This window comes from Dipteris shenzhenensis, chromosome 11 (genome assembly GCF_047967505.1).
Source record: "Dipteris shenzhenensis isolate YYH24624 ecotype China chromosome 11, Dip_SZ_1.0, whole genome shotgun sequence".
NCBI classification, from domain to species: Eukaryota; Viridiplantae; Streptophyta; class Polypodiopsida; order Gleicheniales; family Dipteridaceae; genus Dipteris; species Dipteris shenzhenensis.
The window spans coordinates 55,737,070-55,755,589 of record NC_141606.1 but is presented as its reverse complement, the minus strand read 5'-3'; the positions used below and the strand labels follow the sequence as shown (position 1 = coordinate 55,755,589).

Genomic DNA, 18,520 nt, shown 5'->3' with positions numbered 1-18,520 from the left:
TGTTATAGCTAGCTGCCTTCACATTGCTTCCTTCTCCTATCCTATAGCTTTCCACCCACTCAAGATTGACTCCTTCACCAGCCCACGTCCACCTTCCTCCTCTACTTACGACGGAGCCGCGACTTTTCTCTTTACTGTTTTCAGCTACCGGGAATTGACGTGCCGAACTTTCGAGATTGGTTGACGGGTGGCGTCGAGTCGGATGCATGCGCAGGTCCACAGCGCTTTCATTATATTGTCTCATCTAAACAGTGTCCAGCTGTGTATTGCAGATTTCCAGTCTGCGTTGGTAATGACTCGGTATCGTCACTGTTACGACATAAAGAGCAGGCAGGCATAACGAATTGCTACAGATGGCGAACCCGGTCCGCTTGCCTGCCTTTCCTTCCTAAACAGCCTCACCGGGCCCTCGCACCTTCTAGATAATTTGTGCAACCTCGGCTTCCCTTTCTTGGGCAATCTCTCTGAGTTACTCCCCCGTTGCTCATTCTCTTCATCAGTATGGATGAGAACAGACCACCGCGGGGGGAGACTAACACCGGAACTCCGGCCATCGTGATCAAGATCAAACTGGGGTTGCCAGATTTTTTGAGATCCGTCAAACTCAAATATGTGAAGCTCGGTTACCACTATTTGATCCAACATGCCATGTGTTTGTTGCTCGTTCCCCTCTCGGCAATCGTAGCAGCCGAGATGGGAAGGTTGCGCTATGTGGGTGTGGGGGCTTTGTGGGATCAGCTAAAGTATAACTTGGTGAACGTTCTGTTCTGTTCCACTGCCCTCGTATGTGGAATTACAATATACTTCATGTCTAGGCCCCTTTCAGTGTATTTAATCGACTTTTGTTGCTACAAACCGATGAAGGAGGATATGTGCAGCAACACCGACTTCATGCGGTATTCTAGAGCGACGGGAGCTTTCAACGACAGAAGCCTGGATTTCCAACGGAAGATCTGCGAACGCTCTGGCCTCGGCGACGAGACTTATTTACCGCCTGCCGTAATAACAGAGCCTCCGAATCCGTGCATGGCAGAAGCTCGGATTGAAGCAGAAAGGGTCATGTTCGGTGCTATGGATGAGCTGTTTGAGAAAACAGGAATAAAACCGAAGGACGTGGGTATTCTTGTGGTGAACTGCAGTCTTTTCGGTCCCACTCCTTCGCTCTCTTCCATAATCGTGAATCACTATCACATGAGGGGAAACATAAAGAGCGTCAATCTCGGTGGCATGGGATGCAGTGCCGGACTGATTTCCATCGATCTTGCAAAGCATCTTCTACATGTGCATAGAAATACTACCGCACTAGTGGTCAGCATGGAGAACATAACGTTGAATTGGTACTGGGGTAACGATCGATCGATGCTTGTGTCGAATTGCATTTTCCGCATGGGAGGAGCAGCAATTTTGCTTACTAACAAAAAATCCGCACGGAAACGCTCAAAGTACAAGCTGGTTCGCTCAGTCAGGACCCACAAAGGAGCCGACGACAAATCTTTCAGCTGTGTGTTCCAGCAGGAAGATGCAGAGAAGAAAATTGGCGTGTCCCTTTCAAAGGAACTGATGGCTGTCGCCGGGAATGCGCTCAAGACTAACATCACCACTTTGGGGCCTCTGGTTCTTCCTCTTTCCGAACAGATCTTATTCTTTGCCAGCCTTCTGGTAAGAAAGTTCGCACGGATCAAGATGAAGCCTTATATTCCTGATTTCAAATTAGCGTTCGAGCACTTCTGCATTCATGCTGGAGGTAGAGCTGTTCTTGATGAGCTGGAGAAGAATTTGGATCTTTCAGAGTGGCACATGGAGCCGTCCCGTATGACGCTTTACAGGTTCGGGAACACCTCTAGCAGCTCGCTTTGGTACGAGTTAGCGTACACTGAAGCAAAGGGCAGAGTTCGCAAAGGGGACAGAATTTGGCAAATAGCTTTTGGGTCTGGCTTCAAATGCAACAGTGCTGTGTGGAGGGCTTTGAAATCTATAAAGCCAAATGAAGAACACAATGCTTGGTCTGGTTTCGCCGAAAAGTTTCCTGTGGATGTACCCACAATGAGGAATCTATAGAGACACAGTGACGTTTATGCGTGGGCATTGGATTATATGAAAGTTGTCCGTACTCAAGGGAGCACTTGGAAGTCCAGAGTCCAGATGGCCTGCTCTTGTAAACCGCATCATGCTACTTGTACACGGTGTACCGATTCTTCTGCGCAGTCTGAGTTTTTTACAGCTTAGGCAACGCATATTCGCATCAATGTAATAGTTGCGCAGTAGATGTGTAATGAATGGCACCATGCTTCTCATTCAATGTAATTCCTTACACAATGTAATGGCATCATACTACAGTCTACTTTTGCAACGGGTGTACCGATTCTTCTGCGCAGTCTGAGTTGTTTTTACAGCGTAAGCGACGTATCAATATACTAATTGCGGACTTGTTTAGCGGTAGGGCAGAAAAGCCCATCGCTTGAAATCCCACATTGTGAAAAGCCGAAGAAAGTTCTTGTTAAGAATCCATGCCTTCGTTTAAGGCGGTGGAGACGGCGCTGAATAATTAATTAGGATGAGTGGTTAGTTGGTATGACGACGTGGTGGAGGTGGCTGGTGCGTGCGTGCCAAAGATTTTGGAGGGGTGCGTGTGTGTTATGTGTTGTGGTGGTGGAGGGTCGGTTGCGTGTCTCATTCGGTTTGAGTAATTTCGTAGTGGAAGGTGGACAAGAAATGGATGGATTTAAAGGGCAATAATATGGGACGAGTAACCTGACCGGGCTAGAGACCCGCTTCGTTGGGTCTCAAGGATAGGATCCTTAGGTTCCTTGAAGTTCAAGGAGTAAAATTTAAGGTTTTAATTTACAAATCTAATGCATTTTACAAAATTATCAAATTGGATCTTTAGCATTGCCTTTAGTGGGGGAAAATATTTTCGATAACATTGCATCTCTCTCTCTCTCTCTTTCTCTCTCTCTCTCTCAATCTGAAAGTTTACAAATCTCAACGTTTGTAAGCTTGCAAATTTTCAAACCAAATCCCAATGAAGCCCTAACAATGCCTTTATTTGGAAAAAAAATATCTTAAACCAATAGTGTGTGTGTGTGGAAATCACCCATTATATGATGACCTCTTATACCAACAACTTAACAACAAAACTTTTATAAACACAACAAACATACTAATATCTAAATGCAAGCGACATAATTTAACAAAAAATGTGTTCTATGAATAAGTATACTTAGTATACTTCAAACGATACATCCGAGAATAATGCATGAATATGCGAGAATATAATATGTGCATAAGTTTTCCAGAGACAACCCCAAAGCCCACATAGTCCCTATATCCTGAAAAGAACATAGAGGTGCTATGTAGTCTAATGATCCTAGCAACTTCTTAGGGAATCACACCACAAAATCCAAAGTGTATCCGTCCCCCAAAAAGTAGGTCGTAGATATGGACAGATAAACATAGAAACAAAGCCATATATGAGGTCCACCCATAAAGGGGCAACAAAATGAACTGCCCTAATAAAAAAAGCCTACGTCTATTTATTGCAGTCCCACACGGGAGTCGTTCACGGTTGTACTCTGGAGAGAAGTGCCGGATCACACTTATGCAAGGCAAATAAATCAAGTTAAAGGATTCCAATTACCAAACCAAAAGACTTTTGCAACTCATTAGTTAGAACACTTACGTGTAGGAGAACTGATAAGGTGTAAGAAATGATATATATATTCTCCATTTTCCCCACAAAAGAAAGCATTCCATCAGGACTACATGCTCTTCATAACCCAAAAAGCACACAGATATCCTTTGATGTCCATAGGCCCCCGCAACTCGCCGAGTAAGGATACGATGGTATCCGAGATGCATGTACCCCCCAAAGAAATGATCTTTGACTTGGAGCTCCAACAAAAAACTCGAATCGGGAACGAATCTATAAGAAAAAATAACATCAATCTTAAACTCTTATCTATAGTCGAAATCAGTCTCACTTATTGCGAAAAAAATAAAGCCACAAAAAGGATAGTTTATTCACCCAAGATAAGATGCAAACTCTAGCAAGTCAATCAGCAGCTGCGGTATCACCGGAGCTGACCAATATATCTGGGACCTGAATATTTCTAAATGTCAATAAATATATATTATTAAATAGGTCAGGTTAGCATTTAGCTATTAAAACAAACAGGTACCTCTGATATTAGATCGCTGAGATGGTGGTGAATGTGAATGATTCATCCATCCTACCATATTGCAATAAAGATACACAGTGTCAGAGTATATATAGAGAGGAGAAAACCACTAGAATCGCCAAGCCATAATATTTAGAGAATATACTATGCACTTTATAATATTTCTAAAGACAATATGAATGGAATTTAGTCACCAAAGAAAGTTTGAAGAGGGTTTGAAAGACAAAGAGCATACTTTAGCTTGTTGTTGTTGCCAATTGCAAAACGTCCTTGCATACAACATTGGCGGTAGAAACCATTTCTCCACCATCAGCATTGGCCTCACACGCATCACCTTGAAGGAATACCTTAATAGAATTTGATGATCGGACACGTGAGAAAGTCACTTACAATTGCCCATAAGTAAACATTGGCGTCGCCAGATATAAGCCAAGAATAGACATTGTTTGGCCTTGTGATTTGTTTATTGTCATGGCAAATGCTAGTTGAATGGGAAATTGCCTCCTCCTGATTTCAAATGGAAGTTTTAAGCTACCAGGAAGGAAAGTAATCCTTGGAATGAACACTCTATCTCCAGCATTGGCACCAGTCGTAATTTCACCTTCTAACACCTTTGTGTGGAATTCTTTGCATATCAATCGGGTCCCATTGCAGAGTCCTTGTCGAGGATTCAGATTCCGTAACAAAATGATTGGAGCATTCTCGATAAGGTGGGTATCCACCTCCAAGATCAAGGCTGTTCAGATACTCTATTGCATAATAGAAAGGATCTTCACCAGAGTTGATCATTGAATCTACACTTAGATACTCTTTTTCATCCCCTGGCATTGCCCTCAGTGCAGCATTATTGATTGCATCGACCTCAAGGTTTCGAGGTGCTAGAATAGCGCGGTCTCGAAAATATGGTGCATAATCCACAACCCTTGCAAGTCCTTGATACACCTGTTGAATAAGGCCTTCCATAGAGTTTGTATCTAAAAGCATTTTCGATGGAATTACCTTCTTTTATGCATTTGTTTATCCCATTTCCAATGTCCAAAACCCACTGTATGAATTCATGCTCTGTTGAACTATCACCATTTTTGAGAACTTGCATATTTTGTGTTAGCCTTAATACCTTAATGTATCTCCATAATTTTGAGTGGCATAATGTAGCATTAACAATCTCCTCTCGTCTTGCCTTTGGAACCACTGGCAATACCTGTCTAAAATCTCCTCCTAACAATACCACCTTTCCACCAAAGAGCTTATCGTTTGACATGATATCTTGCAATGTTCGATCCAATGCTTCAAATGCAAACCGATGCGTCATTGGTGCCTCATCCCATATTATCAACTTAGCCAACTTCAAAACATCTGCAAGTTGACTGTTGACATTTACATTGCAAGTGCTAGTGGCATGCAAATCCAAAGGTATCTTGAATCGTGAGTGTGCTGTGCATCCATTGGTCAAGAGTAATGCTGCAATCCCTGAAGATGCACATGCCAATGCGATATGTCCCTCACCACGTAATCGAGACAGCAAATAATTATACATAAAGGTCTTTCCCGATCCTCCCGAACCATCAAGAAAGAAAACCTCACCAAGATCTGCATATATCCTTGATCAAATGCAACCCGTTGACAATGGTTCAGGGAACTTTCCATTTGTTGGCCAATCTATTCCTCTTTCTCAACATTGAACATTCTTTCTTCTTCCAATAAACCATTTGTAGCTGACAAATACGATCTGTCGAGTATAGGCAATCCATCAAACTCTGCCAACCTTCATCCATGCTGATGAAGAATGTGATCCATGTAAACTAGCGCCTTATTTATTGCCACTGCACATCGGTCAATTACATTCCCCAAACTTGCTTCCAATGCGTGGGAGAAATCATCTGAAAGATCAAAGGAGAATCTTTCCCACAAAAGGCCTGGAGACATTGGCTCACAAAAAACCAAAAGTGTGACAAAGAGGTGTCTTAATTGTACACTATTTTGATAAAACACACCCTCTTGCATACACACAAACCACTCATCATCACTTTCCAACAAACCTCTGGCCACACATGCTGCCTTGAAAGTAAAAAAAACTTGCCCATCAAAAGTGCATAGCTCATCAAAAGACTTGCAACCCTTGCAAACGTTAAGCAACATACTCATGAAGTAGAGCTCTCCAGCAGACGGGGAAATATTATACATTCGGCCGATGGTATTGCCCTGCTTTCTTCTAGTCCACTTTTTACCACCTTTGTTCCAGACTAACTCGCTTGGAAAGTCACCATAGAGTAAATTATTTAAGTGAACCATTCTGTGAGAGTAGTCTTTCTGTTTTGGTCTCTATCCACTATGTTCGGCACATCATCATCATCCTGAAATATAATGTTATTCATCATTGGAAGATGAACTTGCAACCTTTGGACATCTGGTTTTTCATCTTGCATAGCATACTCATGAATCCGCCAGCACGCTTCTGATGTGTTGACACATACCGTGCATCTAAGTAGCGACTAATCTCATCAATGCCACCATCAAGTGGGTTGTGCATTTGTCCTTGTCCTTCCATACGATTTATCTGCATCCTAATGGTTGCTCTATCATGGCTCTTGTATACGTATTTATACAAATACTTGACTGCTGTAATTGTTGAGCCAATTTCAACATTAATATGTGCCTTGTATTTCATGGAGAGGAAAGGATTAAAAGGCACAATCCAACGATTATCTATTGTAGCCCCTTTCAACTGAATCTTTATGCCATCATCTCGATACATCTAAATAGGATAACCATCATTGCCCACCACAGCTGATTGAGAGAGCACACGTGGGTAACGGCGACTACATTTGCCATCAATCATGCAAGCAGCAAAGGCATTGAGTGCACTACAGGGTCCATGAACATTACACTACCTAACAATCTCATGCAGCTCAGGAAAAAGTGTACTATCGGGTAGCTCTGCGCATACCAATCGATCATAGTGACCAATATCCATAGGTTTGAAGGCACCTTCCAAAATCAAGAGTATATGCTAGTGTGGCAAGCCTCTCTTTTGAAATTCAATCACAAATACATACCCAGCTACTTTTCCAAACAAATCATGCTTCGTAATTGATTGCATCATATCCTTGTGCTTTTGATAAAACACACAGGTTGTCAAATCTGGCCGATCTTGTGCAGTTTGTCCTGGCAGTAATCCTTCAGATATTTCAAGCCAGTTGGGATTGCAAGTAAATGTGATGAATAAATCAGGTTTTCCCTTTTTCCTTACAATTTCCATTGCATCTTGGTTAATTGACACATATATTGTGGCCCTCCAGTGAAAGAAAATGGCAACACAACTTTATGGCCTGCAGCATTGTCCATTACATTGTGTGCCCCATCAGCTGCATTGACCATGTCCATCAATCCCTGGTAAACCTCTACACGTAAAGAAGCTTGATTGTTGTGTATCCAGACCAACCTAGACTCTTCTATACTAATATATGCATCAACAATATATTGTTGCAACAATCTCCCCCCACGCAAAAGACATGCATTTGTATCTAGCCTCACCTGCAAACGGTATGCATAGTACTCTCTTTGCGTAACACTTTTTTGACGTATCTCATGCAGTGACATGTCATTAGGAGCATCACTATATGGGATGTATATATGCCAGCCATCCTCCCCTCGAGGAAACAACAAAACATACATGAGTGGCATGTATGATCGATGCAAATTAGAGATTCTTTTGACATGGCCATTGCGGGTTAAAATTTGAATATCCCGGTTCCCAACATCAGAGTCGTCCCCTTGCCCTGGCATGATAGCTGCAACCTCGCTAGCTGTGGGAGCCAGGTATTGCCTAGAGGTTGAACGTTTCTCACAGATCCATCTTCAGCTCTGCATGTGGATTTCGTCTCAAAACTTCTCCCACAGCTACCAATGCATTGGCATATGGATTGCATGCATGCATCATTCTTTGCAATAACTCCAAAATGCTAGGATCCAAACCAAGCATGCCATCCAAACGGTTTTGCAATTCATGCTCCCTGTCACATACATACAGCTGTGCAAACCATGGGACTCCTTGTCTAGCTTCGTCAGGCAATAAATTCCCAACATGATGGTATATGCTACCATGCACTCAAAAGGTTTGTACATCTCTATTTCCGAAAAACATTCCATCGAGTTGAGCACGCAATGAAACAAAGGCCATCACACTATTATAAGCTCTTATGTTCCACTTAAATAGTCTACTTCTAGCATCATTGCCATTCAATAAAACTTTCAAATCCTCAGGTGGTTCCTCTAATGGAAATAGTGATACATGTCCAACCTTACAACAGTGCTTTCCCACAACTTGATGCACATTTCCTCTCGTCTCTTGCTACCACAATTGAACATTGCAAAAACTACAGAAGTGATTCATAGCTCCAAGCGATTGAAGAGTAGAAGCACAAAAGACCACTGGGTATAAAGATGGGTGTCCCACATCATCTCTTAAGGGAAATCGGCGCAAAATAGAAAGGCATCCCTGTGCATTGAAAACTGCAGGCACGTTGCCAACAATGCGTTGTCTTGCAACTGAAACGCTAAAAGACCTAGTTGCAACCAATCGAACTCTTCTTGTTATAGTTGGAGTATTTGTCTCATTCCTTTCTCCCAACGTATCCTGTCGCACATTGTGTGCACCATCAGGACAAAATTCCACAATTGTCTCTATGTTTCTAGTAGCTTGTTTTTTGAACATTGTTCTTTGTCTAGCAAAATCACGCCGTGCCCTACGTGTTGAATGTAACATTTATCTCCTATGAAGATGTTTGAATGTGAAATGCATTCCACCATCTCCTGTAAATAAACACAACTATGTATATATTTCCCTCTCTCTCTCTCTCTCTCTATATATATATATATATATAGTTGATTCTTTGGATAAATGCGTGAGTGTTTCTCCATTCATGTGTGAATGTAGTGTTGCATTTATCTATAGTTATTTATTTTTTAATTTATGTGTGTACATATATAGGCACACATACACACACACACACACACATGTTTTCTACATGTGTATGAATGTGGTGTTGCTATATTTGTAAGTTAATGTTTGTATTTGTTCAAGTCTATATTACATGTTGCACCATCTATAATATATTTGCATGTGTGTGTATCTGTGTGCGTGGCTATCTATCTATAGAACTATCTATCTATTTAACATACATATAGTTAATTCTTTGGATAAATGTGTGAGTGTTTCTCCAATCATGTCTGAATGTGGTGTTGCTCTATATGTGTGTCTATACATTTATCTATAGTTATTTATTTTTTAATTTATGTGTGTACATATATAGGCACACACACACACACACACACACACACACACATGTTTTCTACGTGTGTATGAATGTGGTGTTGCTATATTTGTAAGTTAATGTTTGTATTTGTTCACGTCTGTATTACATGTTGCACCGTATATAATATATTTGCATGTGTGTGTATCTGTGTGCATGTGCGCACACGCACATGTGTGTTGATTATTTGGACATATGAGTGAGTGTGTCTCTAAGTACATGTGAATGTAGTGTTGCTATGTTTTCATGTGTGCACATTTGTATCTGCATGAGCTTACATATATGCATCTTGACTCTCACCTACATGATTATAATCTGCCACTCATCAATTTATTTTGTGTGTGTGTGTGTGTACCTATATATGTACACATATGTTTATATGTTAATTCTTTAAACGTGTGTGTGAATGTGGTATTGCTATATTTGTAAGTTAATGTTTTCATGGATTTACATCTGTATTACACGTGGCAATATATTTGCATGTGTGTGTGTGTGTGTGTGTGTGGCGTGTGTGTGTGTGTGTGTGTGTTGATTATTTGGACATATGAGTGAGTGTGCCTCTAAGTATGTTTTCATGTGTGCACATCTGTATCTACATGAGCTTACATATATGCATCTTGACTCTCATCTACATGATTATAATCTGCTACTCATCCATTTATTTTTATTAAAAACACATATGTATACATTTTTCTCTAGAGAATAACTATATTTTAACTTTAAATTTTTGTTAAGATACAAACGAAAAGAGGATACAAAACTTCGAAGTAATTAAATACACCACTCATCCTTTCATTTTATTCGAGACATGTACACTTTTTCATATAGATAACCACTATATTAAAACTTAAGATGAAGTTGAACAATTTGAAAGTGTTCTTCTTACAAAGGAAAAGTGGATACAAAACTTTGAATATTCCAATGATGAGGAAACTTTGACCTCCAATGCAATATCTATACATACGTATCAATTCAATTGCGATGGATTGCAACCTGGTCTAGCTTTCAGCTCATACGTGTCATCAGAGTTGTCAACCTATTCAAACTAACTTTAAATGTTGACACCTCGCTGTGCAACAATTTCACTTGTTCCTTTAGGATATCTACTTGTAGCCTACACCCTTTATTACATACAATTGAACCTTCTCCACCCCTTCCGAGAAGATCTTGCATGTACTCATTTGTGGCCTGTATGCCACTCTCGATTCGGGAAATCCTTGTGATGATAGTGTTAACAGATGTCCCCGCATCCTCTCTCATTGCTCCATCACCTTCCGAATGGATTCCGCTCCATAAGGAGCTGAGATATGTCGCATTCATTGCATTAGCATGTTCATTATGCTCACACAATTCATGAATGGACTTCAAATGCTTTGTGATAGCAACAACATTTTGGCTTGAGGAAGGCCCCGCTCTTGTGAACCATCTCATTGTTCGACGACTTCGATGTCCATCTAAACATTTTGCAATAGCAATAGTGTTTTGTTTTGAAGAACTGTGTCTAGTTGCTTGCTTGGTTGCATAAGTGGAAGGCCCACCCCTTGCAAGTCGTTTAATTGCACAAAGGCCTTTTCATTCACACATAGATGACACTATGATATCTCGAATGGCCTCTTCAGTTGGGACAATGACCGAAGTCATATTTGCAACTGTGTCCAAAATAACTTGTGAAAATCTTTGTATGTCGATGCATGTGATTGCATGCGTGACTGCACTAATAGGTGTGCATCAACTATTTTCTCTTCATGAGCCTAATATACTGATACTCTGGGTACTATGCATTATGCTAACATATAATTGCTAGGGGAGATAGGCCTAAAAGCATGCTTCAGGTTGCAAAAGAGAGTGCTTGGGCAAGAGCTCCTACAATTTAAAAAAAAAACGTGCATGTTTGGTTTTCTAATTGTTGTGTGCGTGTCATTGGTACATGTGTGTAGGCATATTAAAATGTGTGTCATGACCCCTACCTAAAGAAAATATTTCTTTAAAAGTTTGCACAAACAAATTCCTTTAGAAGCTTCAAAAACAATGTTATTTTTCAACACTCAACTTTCAATGTCACATCTAAGGTCCCCTACCCATGAAGAATGTTTTTTAAAAATAAATTCAAGAGAATTTGAGAAGCCTTTAAAAAAATATACTCTAGTAACTTTCACCACTCAACTTTGAATGTCACATCAAAGATCCCTTACCCATGAAGAATGGATTATTTAAATAAATTCAAGAGATAATTTGAGAAGCCTTTTAAAAAAATTACCTTAGAAGCTTTAAAAATCTATTTGGGAAAAAAATCAACATCACCAACTTGAAGTGTAAGCGGTGGAGGGGATGTCCCTATAATGCAAATAGTTAGCGAGATGCCACCGATTGGACTGGACTACCTACAATAAAGAAGACCAACTATGGACCGTTTTTAAACATATTAATCTCTTTACATCTTTGAAAAAAGTATGCCTTAAAAGAAACTCCAACTATAGCCATCATAGTACACATGCACACACACACACACACACACACACACACACAGAACAAATTAAAGAGATAATTTGAGAAGCCTTTTTAAAAATTTATGTACGCATGTAGCCATAGCTATTCGTGCACTATGCATTATGCTAACATATAATCGCCAGGGAAGGAAGGCCCAAAAGCATGCTTCAGTTTGCAAAGAGAATGCCCGGACAGAAGTGCCTACAATTGTGTGCATGTCATTTTGATACATGTGTGCATGCATATTAAAATGTGCGTTGTGACCGCTACCCTTCAAGAAAAGAGTTCTTTAAAAGTTTGCACAATGTTAAATGTCAACACTCGAATGTCCCCTATCCATGAAGAATGGATTTTTAAAATACATCCAAGAGATAATTTCAAAGCCTTTTAAAAAATTTATTATATCAACTTTCAACACTCAACTTCCATTTGGTCAAATCTTGAGGGGGAAGAGAGGAGCAAAAGCTACTCCAGCTTATTCCTCTATCATATATATATGAGTATACATGGGCACTATACAGTGGGTGGGCACACTGCCCTTTACCCCAACAACCTCCCACTTAAAGGCAGTGTGCCTTTAAGGGAGTATAGTATACATATAATACAATCAGCCATAGGCTGAAAAATAAGATGACCAGACCGTCATCCTATGCCCATCGGCACTTTACAATGTGCAAAGTGCATAGAGGATAAGCTGCTAGCAGACATCCGGTTTGCGAGATAGAAAATGACAAGCTATAGATGCCTGTCAACCAAGATCTCATGCCAGATCTCACTGGGAGAGTGAACTCTCACCACCACGTGCTCCTGTGCTAAGTCCATAACACCCGAACTGTCACTGTGTAAAGAAAATGTCTCTGTATCACCTGTGACCATAAGCACATGCCCTACAATAGACCTCTGCTGGTCTACCCAACCTGCATCACCTGCATGCTGCTCCTGGAAGCATAAGGACCTGATGTCCACAACCGCTTCCCTACTGCCAAAAACTACCATAATCATGCTACCAACTCCCACTGCAACGGAAGCAAGAACCGGAAGTGTAGCCCTAATGGCAAACATGTGAGAACCAAGTCTCAACACAGTCATGGATGCATGAAGTACTATGGCTACCATATCAACCATAACTTGCTGCTCAATTGATCTGTGACTCAAACCTGCAGTGTTTCAAGTATGGAGCCAACACAGGCAATGGAGTACTCAGTAACTTTCCCCTCTCCATACTGAAACAACCAAGTATCTAACAAACATCATCAAGACCATGCAACTCCCACTGTAAAGCAGCCCTGTCCATAAGGAACCATATGGCAAGTAACCTCAGAAGGATAGCAACCTCCTGAATACTGAGACCATAACCTGTCTCACTGCGCATCACATCCTGAGCTCTCATAACGGTATCAAACCTATGAAGCCAAGCTCGAGGGGATTGCTTCTTGCCATGGAGGCACTTACAAAGCAAACATATCAATGATTCCTGCCCATGCGCAATATGACCCGAGTCAATAACTGCAGAAACCACATCTATCCTGGCATAACCAGCTAATGGATCATACCGGGCATCATTAGCCAAGGTATCCTCCTCACCATGCATAGCCTCATCCTCATCTACAAGAGGCACTCCGCATCCTGGGAGTAAACTATAACTGTCCATAGAAGATGCATCAACAATCTCCATAGGAGTATAAACCTGTGGAATACTCGAGACATCTGACCGTCTCTGACCAAAATCAGGAAGTAATCGTGGTTGTCCCAACTTTATAACTTACTCACCGTGGGAAAAATCTCCCACTCCAAGGGATATGGGCTGCCCCTGCAAAGAATTCGGAGGTATCAGTGCACTTACACCCTCCTGGAATACCACTCTCCTGCTATCCAAAGTCCTGGGCTGTCTAAACATAGCATCCTCTCTGAAATAGACATTATGGCTGCGTATCAACTCTCTAGTTGAAGAATCCCATAACCTGTAGTCCCTACTGGACTCACTATATCCAAGGAAGATACACCTCCTCGATCGGGAACCATGAGCATAAGCCTCACAGCCAAATACACGTAAATGCTCATAACATGGTGCCCTGCCTGTCAAGAAGTCAAATGGCACTCTACCATTCAGAGATCTCCTGGGTGACCTGTTAAGCAAGTATGCAGCTGTCTTACATGCCTCAGCCCAATAGCATTCAGTAAGACCTGCATATCGTAGCATGCTACCAATCCTGTCTAATAGAATCCAATTTATGCCTTCTGCCAAGGCATCATGAGCAGAAAGATGAGGAGTGGTCAACACCCTCCTGATACCAAGTGTATCACATAGATGCTGAAATCTAGACGAGGTAAACTCTGCATCACCATCAGTCATCAAGCTCAATAGCTTCTTTCTTGACTGATTTTCAGCATTACCCAACAAGCGCTGAAATGTATCATATACATGATGCTTCTGCCGAATCGGATATACCCATATGTACTTTGTAGCAGCATCAATAAATGTCACAAAGTAAGAGGCGCCACCCAGTGTAACGGTAGGCATAGGCCCACAAACTGCACTATGAACCAACTGCAATGGCTCAACATACCTCTCACTGACTATCTTCCTCACAAAAGAGGATCCTGACTGCTGACCATCATCACAATCATGACATAAAATTTGAGAGACATCCATAACAAGAATGTATCTCAATGTTGTAAGGGCTTCCATACCTGCAGTAGACATATGTCCAAGTCTGGCATACCATAAACTAACTGATGGGTGCTTACTAATCATAAGCATCTTATCTTGGACGCCTGATACATGCAATGCATAAGAGAATCCAACCCGTGATCCCCTAGCCATAACTAGATTGCCTCTAGCAATCTTCCATGCATGATCACCCAAAGAGACATGATAACCTCCCTCAACCAACTGTCCAATACTGATCTTGCTTGTAGCAAGTCTTGGTATATGTCTAACCCTCTGTAGAACAAGAATAGAGCCACTAGGCATAACAAGGTGGATATCCCCATAATCATAGACATCCATAGAATGATCAATGCCCATCAAACCACTCTCCACAATGCATTCCTGATATGCACTGAACCATGACCTATGAGGGGTCATATGACATGAAGTACATGGATCTAACATCCAATTACCGAGAATGGGTATATCAGTGGCCAAGAAGGAGGTGTCAGACATAGACAAAAGAATGCCTTCATCACTGCTACTGTGAGTGGAAACCCTGGCATCCACGCCTTGAAGCTCAACATGCTTCTTCTCCTTCTTCCTGTCATTCTTAACCTTGCTCTTCTTCTTGTATTTTCTCAGCCATTTCCAGCAATACTTTTTCATGTGGCCATACTTTCCACAATAGAAACATCTACTAACACAAGTCCGAGAGCTAGACTTGCTCTTGGAATTCCCCCTTGAACATGACCTGTTTCTACCAATTGATCTACCTCTGGAGTGCATATCAAGGCTGTATTTCAACACATCAGGGCATTTCAACCCATCATGCGGTAATATAACACTATCATGGTCATACATCTGGCATATACGAGTATAGAACTCATATGCATGGTAGTCTACACCCTGTACACCATCCTGTACCTGCAAGGAGACTGACTTCGAGAGTGATGACTGAATGATAGAGCATGCTTGCTCATCCATGTCATCCCAATCACTCTGTTTAAAGCTATTAGGCTTGACACCTTTGCATTGAATGGGCTTATGCTGCCTTTTCTGCACTAACACATCATAAATCTGCTCTTTCCAATACTGAAAGTTTGATCCATCCAACCTCTCAATATCAAAGAGGGCACTACCAACTGTAGATGCCATATCTGTGGCACAATAGCTCACAACCAAAGAATAGTATAGTGCAATAGGCAACCCAAATGACCGAAAAATAGTGTTGTCCAGACCAATCAGGTCTCCAAATAAACTGGCTGATCCAATGCTCAAAAGCACTCAGCCATAAAGTGGCATAAACAAGAATATATGCAGCCCAGTAACCTACCAATGCTTGGCAATCCAAGTAAGAAATGCACTGAACCAAATGAGCAATGCCTGCTCAACCAATGGCAATAGTAGCCCAGCTCAACTATCCATAAACATCAGTGTGGCATCCACCAATGCAAATCCATAATGCATCGAAATGGCATTTACTGCATCACCAATGCATCACCTCAAGTGTGCAATCCTTTGGCAACAAAATCAAGCATTCACCACTTGCCAAACGTGCCAAAGTGACTTGCCAAAATGCCAATAATGCCCTTGGACTGAAGTGAGATCCCAATCACTTTCTGTAATTTACTGTGAGTTCCCAATTCACTGTTGTGCAAGAGAAATTCCTACAACAATACCTCACAGCCACTTTGGGCAAAATAACACGCTGTCCCTGTTTTTGAACAGCGATATCTTTTCACTGAAAGACCGGATGCCAAAGCTGTAAACAGCAAAGTTATAGCTTGTAAAAAGATCTACAACTTATCAGTTAACCTCAAGAGCCAAATCCTTGTGGATTCTCAGATATTCTCACCTGAAAAATAGCTTCCTGCACATTGGTCACAAATAGACAGTAGACTGCAACTTTTTGTGGTTTCGTAGAGGCTGTAACTCCTGCATCTTATACCGGATCAACTTGCTTCCAAAAGCAAAGTTGTAGTATGTTCTGTGAACTACAACTTTCCAGTTCGGCACAAAGTGCAATTCCACACCAGGAAAGAGATATTCAGTCTTGAAAATGACTGTTTTGTCATAAAAACAGCAACAGCAGCTTCCTTGAATGTTTGCTACCCTTTACAGCACTCATCTGCTCTGGCAAAACAGCCCCAAAAATGGTCAAAATACATCTAGTAGATCACCCCGTATGTCAAAATATGTTGCAAGAATCTCCATGGACAAGTCTTGGCCCTTTTTGAAATAACTGTGATCCAGCAACAGCAGAGTAGGCACCTCCGATTGTTTCTTATACAAAGGCCATTCACTGGCTATACCCTTAGAAGCATCGAGTTGCGGCTGCTTGTGTGAACTCGCACCATTAGGCTACCAATGGAAATTTCCCTCCACTGCGGACTTCCATGAAGTAGCTGTCAACTATCATTGCGCAGCTATCAACTCCTCCACGGCCCATGGAGGCAACTCTAGCACCAGCAGGACACAGATCTCAGCAGCTCACACTGCTCCACAGTGAGGAAACCATCGGGGGAGGCCATAGAGTAGAGCCCAGATTCAAGGTGACTCACGAGTAAGCTCCTTCATGGACGACCTGCAAGCAAAGACTCCACGACCGGCTGAATCCTCAGCTCAATGAGCTCCTGTTTTTTGACCGGCTCTTCCAACCCTCCATAGAGTTCTACTACTGACTAAGAAACACACCTACCTACAAGCTCCATTGACCAGCTAGTGCTCACCGGCAGCCAGCTCCTCTAGCGCAAAAGCCCCGACGGATCTCCAGCTGTGCCACCTCCAACATAGACTACATCAACACCAGGGCAACGAGTCTCTCCATCGACTATTCACATGTCTCCAGCCGCCTCACTAGAGCTCACAGGCTCCCTCGACACCATGCTTCCAATGACACATGGTGCACCGCCTTCAACTACAAATGCACAGGAATGGCGTAAGTGCTTGCAATCGACCAAATATGGATTCCCGAATCCCATCAAACCTTGTCCTATGCTGCCAAAATGCTGCAAAATTCTGGAAGTGGCGGGTCTTTGGAGGATGAATGCGCAGCAATCAAGAACTGAATTTGTAATGAACTCCACAGTTCGCGGAGGAAGAGAAAGATGAAGAATGCCTGAGTCGTCATCGCTTGCCTCTGCTCCTTTGATGGCTCCATTGAACTCTCTCCTCATGCTCTTCTCCTCGAGCTCCCGGAGCTCAGATCAGCAGATCAACATAGCTATGGCTGCCCCGTATTCTCCACGAGAGACATCGATCCAAAGCTCCTTCAATGCTCGATCCGCACACACCACAAGCCCTCGCGAAGCTCCCCGCAGATCGAACACCATGACCTGCTCTGATACCAGTTGTGGGAGAGGAGAGCACACACAAAGGGATAAGGAGACTCCAGCTTATTCCTCTATCATATATATATGAGTATACATGGGCACTATACAGTGGGTGGGCACACTGCCCTTTACCCCACCAACAAATCTAACATCCCCTACCCATCAAGAATGTGTGTGTGTGTGTGTTTTCACTGGCACCCATAAAGAACGAACTTGAGCTTGAGAAGTCATTTTTTAAAAAAGTGTTTTAAAAATAAATGTCTTTAGGAGCTTTTAAAATAATTTTTGCTTTCAACACTCAACTTTCATTCAATCTGATGTGTAGGCCATATAAAAACAATGACCACCTTTTGAATTTTAGCTCATCCTCAATAGATGTATGATCTTGCCAAGGAAAAGAAAGAGAGTGACTGCACTAATAGGCATGCCTCAACTATTTTATGTTGATCCTAATATACAAATACCTCTGGCAATATGCACTATGCCAACATATAATCGCCAGGCAAGGAAGGCCCAAAAGCATGCTTCAGTTCACAAAGAGAGTGCCTGGACAGAAGT

At 41.8% G+C, this 18,520-nt stretch overlaps 1 protein-coding gene across 1 annotated transcript; it reads left to right on the top strand.

Moving 5' to 3' along the window:
- Window positions 1–293: 293 nt before the first annotated feature.
- LOC147897209 (3-ketoacyl-CoA synthase 11-like) lies at window positions 294–2,324 on the top strand. Its single transcript, XM_087381133.1, has one exon. It carries the CDS (start codon window positions 502–504, stop codon window positions 2,056–2,058), a length of 1,557 nt encoding a protein of 518 aa, XP_087237259.1. The 5' UTR covers window positions 294–501; the 3' UTR covers window positions 2,059–2,324.
- Window positions 2,325–18,520: the final 16,196 nt, after the last annotated feature.

Coding starts and splice junctions, on each gene's coding strand:
- LOC147897209 (XM_087381133.1), top strand. CDS start 502: ATGGATGAGAACAGACCACCGCGGGGGGAGACTAACACCGGAACTCCG.